Genomic DNA, 6081 nt, shown 5'->3' on the forward strand with positions numbered 1-6081 from the left:
GATTTATTAGAAGGTATTTTTGAAATATATATTTTTTTTTATGAGGACAAAATATAGTACTCGCATATATTTATAGTTATACAGTATAGATAGTTTTTGTTAAGGGGAATGATATTCACACACTCAATATTATAGAGGTTCAAGCCCAAAGATAAATTTAAGGTTATAATTGTAAGTTTTATGGTAAAAAATTGTGAATAGATCAAAAACTGATGTGTAAGTATCACCTCCCGTTTGTTAACTATATTTATGTGATATTGACTACTCATCATTTTATATTTTATAAATTTTATATATCCTTCAACTTTATAATAAGTACAGTACTATTAATCTATTTTATTTTAAGTGTTGTAGAAACTACACTGATCATTATAGTGAGGTTATAACTTGTCTGTTACACTTATGGATGACAGGATATATGAATTGAATGATGCCGTATTCACATTCGTTTAATTTTTGTTTGCTTATATCCATATCTATACTCATTTAATTTCAGTTCATCCATCCATATCCATTTAATTAAGCATGTAAATGGATATCTACTGGATATTAAAAAAATGTTATAATATCTATTAATATGCGATGAAAACAAAAACATATTATAGAAAAAATAAATATAACATGAGATGATTAAAATCTACCCACAAAATGTATATTTTTTCGAAGAACATTATTTATTAAATTTACTATTAAACATAGATTATGAAATATTAAATATGTAATTTGTACGTTTATATTGTTAGATACGCGTGTTTTATTGTAATAAATCATACTTATTATTTCATTATAAGGTCGAAAGAAAAATCTAAATTTTTACGATAATTGCATTTATAATAGTAAATATATAAACACATTTTTATATTTATGTATTTATATATGTATTTTGGGTGTTAATAGATATATTGATGGATGAAACTTTTCATTCATTTCAATATCTATATTCATTTAGGTTCATTCATATTCGTATCTATATCCATTTAGGTTCATCCATATTTATTACGAAGCGGGTAGATCAGGTGAATTTCTACTGAATCGGGTGATCATTGTCATCCTTACACTTAAATGTTCATTTTGATGGGTAAAAAGTTATAGAATCATAAAGTTATTTTGTTCATCACCGACCTATAGAATCTTTTATTCCGTACAAATAACACTTATAACAGAACAATCTAAAATGAAGCTTCCGAAACAGAGCTTTCCCTTAATAAGTCGATATCTTCATATGGAGATCACTAATGAAGAGAATACCTACAAGATCGGAATTAGATAAGTGAGGGGATAGACTTAGACACAATTCGATGTCCGATTTGCAACAACCAAATTAAGACTGTCGAGCATATCTTAGTTAATTTCCCTACAATAGCAATTGTATGGTAGCTACTTTTAAAATGGCGGAACGCTCGATCAATAAACATCACATCGTTGGAAGAGGCCTTTGTTGAAAATCAAAATATTGCAAACACTACGTTGGAAAAAAGCATATGGCAAGCAACAAAATGGACGTGCGGTTACACAATTTGGAAACATATAAATGCGTCTTTCGGATCAAAGCCTGGTCAACAAACATGATCATCTTGGAGATTCAAATGCAAAGTTTTAACTGGATACCAAAGAGGCTGAAGAAGACATCGATTGAATGGCATCAATGACTTATAAATCACGGCTTTCATATTTCATCAACAAACGATCGTGTAGGAATTGGCTAAGCAAAGCAGCAGCAAAGTAAAAATCCATGAATTCAAGCTATAGTCAATTAAACGTTTGTTAACTGTTTATAAACTTAATAGTGTTACGGTGTAAGTGGACTATGGCATAGTTTTGATGAGCTAGCCACATACACATAAATAGTGTTGATGTCCAAAAAGCCATATAAATAGTGTTTATCCTTAATAAATTTTTCTTGCTTATAAAAAAATAATAATATAGACACTTAGTGATAAAATGGATGTAATGTAATGTGCAACTCTGTTGATTACTAGTAGCAATGTTATAATAAGATTGAATCTAACGCGGCGTCAGATGGGGGTGCGTCAGACGAGTTGGCATAAACTGACGCCCCTGACGCCATTATCGGGGCGTCAGTTTTTGACGCTGAGGGGCGTCAGTCCAATTTTTGACTGAAAAAACGGGCTTCAAATTGTGGTGTGGCAGCAAATGATTGGATGGGGTAATATATCCGTTACCCAACGGATATATACCCATTTTTTGTTTTTTTTTTCTTTTTAAAAATTCAATTTTTACTCCATTTTACTCCTATTTAAACCCCAACAATCATATCATTTTTCACACAATTCATTCTTACCCTATTTCTTTCTACTTTTTTTTTTTTACAAAAGTTTATCAGTTTATAAATGGGTTCGAGGTTACGGGGGTCTAATTCCGACTCCGAAGATTTGCGGATTGTTCAATTAATTCAAGAAATAGAAGATGATGATTCCGAAGTCGAATCGGCACCATCTATTCTGAGAGTTAGAGGTTACATTCCTAGAGAACGGGAGGTTGCTGCACAACATTTGTGGGATGATTATTTTAGTGAGATGCCAAAATATCCACAAAGAAAATTTAAACTCCGTTTTCGCATGCGAATACAATTATTTCTCCGGATAGTGCAAGGTATAACTACTTTCCAAAGTGATAATATGCCAGAATATTTTACTTACTTTTCTCAACGAGTTGATGCTATCGGTAGGCCTACATTTACTACTTTACAAAAATGTACGTCGGCTATACGCCAATTAGCGTATGGCACCGCTCCCGATATGTGGGATGAATATTTGCAAATGAGTGAGCAAACATCAATACTATGTCTAGATTACTTTTGTATGTGTATTATTACATTGTACAAAAGGGAATACATGCGATCTCCGAATGAATACGATGTTGCTAGATTATATAGTGCTTACAAGGAGAGACATGGGTTTAGGGGTATGCTCGGGAGTATAGATTTTACGCACTGGGAGTGGAGGAATTGTCCAGTTGCTTTAAAAGGACAATACACTAAGGGTGATCACAAGAAACCGACCCTTATGCTTGAAGCTGTTGCTTCATATGACTTGTGGATTTGGCATGCTTTTTTTGGGATGGCGGGTTCCAACAATGATATTAACGTTTTGAACCAATAACCTATATTTGATAAACTTAAGAACGGAACATTTTCATCCGCACCATTTGGGGTAAATGGGCATGAATATAGAAAAGGATATTACCTTGCGGATGGTATATATCCCGATTGGGCAACTTTAGTTAAAGGATATTCATGTCCTACTGAAGAACCAACGATTAAGGTTACAAGATTTCAAGCTAGTGCCCGAAAGGATATAGAGATAGCGTTTGGGGTTCTTCAAGGTCGTTTTCATATTATACGCATAGCTTCACGAAGTATGTCAGTTAACAGGATGCGAAGAGTGGTGGAATGTTGTCTCATATTACATAACATGATACTTGAAGATAACGGCTTTGCACTTTCTAAATGGGAAGAAAGATTCACTACCGAAGAAATGGAAAATGGTATGGAACGTATACGAAATAGAGGACGGGATCGAGATATCATCGCAAGAGAAATAAGGGATCGAGATATGCACAACCAACTTACCGAGGATTTAGTCGAGCGTATTTGGAACCTTCCACCGACTTTTCGCAATGCGAATTAGTTTTTTTTTTTAATCTATGTAATCGTCAATTTATGTATTTTTAAATTCTTATCAAAAATTAATTATGTATTTTTTATTTATAATGTTATTTATTTTATTTTGTTGTATTTATTTACCATTTTAATGTAATTTATTTTATTTTATTGTATTTATTTACCATTTTAATTCATTTGAAAGAAAAGAAAAAAAAAACTGGTGGACCCTACTGAATTTGACACTAGCATTTGACATTTGGGGTTATTGGGGGTCAAAATCTGACACTGCCATGTTACAGGCAAATGCACTTTTTGAGCCAAAAAGTACAAATCTGCCTGTGATGTTACAGGCAGGGTTAGAAACAGTAAGTAATAAATAAATAATAAATGGTAGTCGATCTAATCCTTTTATAGGTAAGATATACGGAGTGAATCATTTGGATTAAAAGTCATATCACATATAAACCACGAACTTTTATTATTTCCTTCTAAAAATAGAAACTAATGTCATGAGTAACAAAATTACTTATACTCGCGAAATAGTTATAAAAATACTGCATCAAATACGAATAGTTCTTCTAATAGTGGGGAAAAAGGACATAATATTGTTGACACTGGTCAAATGAGACATATCTTTTGCTTTTTAATATTCATCTTTTTTTGTCTTTTATATACTATCATGACAACATTAAGAAACATAAAAAAATATCGTCTTTAAAACGAATATAAACCTTGCCCTTTAAAGTCCAAAGTAGTGGTGCTCAGGTACATACATATGTATTAAAAAGTTAAACTCCTCCCCTAACTTCACTTTATCCTTTATGAAACAAATAGGCAATTTTAAACTTTTTTGTTCAATCAAAGTATATATTTAACGAACACCGGGACACGAATAGTGTAAAACTCCATCTCAAATCAAATGGAAAAATTGCGAGTCTCTTAAAAGTTTAAAGTAATACATAAATAATATTTCTCACTTGAAGTCCAATGCTTTAACTGTAACGAGCGGTAGATTCTCAGAGTGTGTTGAATACATAACTCGATAAATTCTTGGAGTGCTTCAATCTTTAATGAGATTCAGGTTTTAAGCCATACTTCGATTTCGAGTGGGATAAAAGTTCTCGGTGGATTGGCACAACTGGTACACTAATGCAAAATTGTTTGATTCATATACAGTGTGTAAAACTGAAATAGGCTAGCTCATGTAGTTCATATATCCATATGGTGATTTCGGTTTTTTGCTGTGTAATGTATTCAGTTGTGCGATATGCTCTGTTGTATATATGTAATTCTTGTTGTGTGTGTGTGTATTGTTGCCTTTAAAAAATGAGTTGTGCATTTCTGAAGTTAACTTTTTTCGTACGGTGTATATATTATGGTTTATGTAAAGCATAATTGGATTTTATGATCATATATTATATAGTATTTATATTTTTATTTATATATTACATTCATATTTGTGTTTATATGAAGCATCCGAATGTAGCCTTGCGGTTGAGCCCCTGATTTTATTGCAAGAGGTCTCAGGTTAGAATCTTGGGGTAGCCAGGGAAGGGTTGAAACAACAAGGGAGTATTCATGATGGGCGGCGTACACTAGAATATGAGGTTGGATTACTTGCCCTTCCCGAGTAATCCGAACAAGGAAAAACCTTACAACTTTTATTCATATCTATATGATAATATTACGCCGGTCGTCCTTGAACTTGTATCTAAAACACTCACGCAGTCCTTAATCTTTTTTTTTTTGCTTGGGATCGTCACTGTACTTTCAAAAAATAACGCTCGACGTCCTTCCGCCTAGTTGCCGTCTTTTTTTTCTGTTAACATGAAACATGTGAGAGTATATTTGTCATTATAGTTTGTTTTTCCCTTTTCTACTTCTTTCTTCACTTTCTTCATTCCATTCCCTTGTCTTTCATTTCATTCGTGCCAAAATTATAAACCCAAATATCTTCTAACCAAATTCAAGATCTAAAAGTAGTTTTATCATTATGAAAGTAAATAATGAAAGTAATTCAGAAACCTAATTGTTTATGCAATGTAAAATATTCAACTATTACACTATTAACATGCATACACCAATAACCATTGTCATCTGTTGGATATAGTTTTGGTTAGAAGAATTGGATATGGTTGCATAGTATTTGTGAAGGATGTTATCCCACATAGGTGGGAGAAAAAAGTTGGAGGGAACTTGCTTGGTTATAAAAGAGGGGTTAAGTCTTCATTCCAAATTGCACCAATCAATACACTTTAAGTATTTGATTATTTCTTTCTTTCTTACCCTTGTTTGAGAGTTGTATTAGTTAAATATTTTGGAGAGTGTAGTTGGAACAAGAGAGTCGTCTATATCATTGTAACAATTTGTGATATAGTGTATTTCTCTCTTTGGGAGCCGGTGGTTTTTCTCCTGTTTTGGAGTTTCCACGTTAAATCTTGTGTTGTGTATTGTTC

The 6081-nt window shown here is 32.4% G+C and overlaps 1 protein-coding gene across 1 annotated transcript; it reads left to right on the top strand.

Annotated features, from left to right (window-relative positions):
* Nucleotides 1–2351: 2351 nt before the first annotated feature.
* LOC139874698 (uncharacterized) lies at nt 2352–3650 on the top strand. The gene is made up of 2 exons (XM_071862108.1): nt 2352–3038; nt 3144–3650. Exons 1-2 carry the CDS (start codon nt 2352–2354, stop codon nt 3648–3650), a joined length of 1194 nt encoding a protein of 397 aa, XP_071718209.1.
* The last annotated feature ends 2431 nt before the right edge of the window (nt 3651–6081 follow it).

This window comes from Rutidosis leptorrhynchoides, chromosome 11 (genome assembly GCF_046630445.1).
Source record: "Rutidosis leptorrhynchoides isolate AG116_Rl617_1_P2 chromosome 11, CSIRO_AGI_Rlap_v1, whole genome shotgun sequence".
Classification (NCBI taxonomy): domain Eukaryota; kingdom Viridiplantae; phylum Streptophyta; class Magnoliopsida; order Asterales; family Asteraceae; genus Rutidosis; species Rutidosis leptorrhynchoides.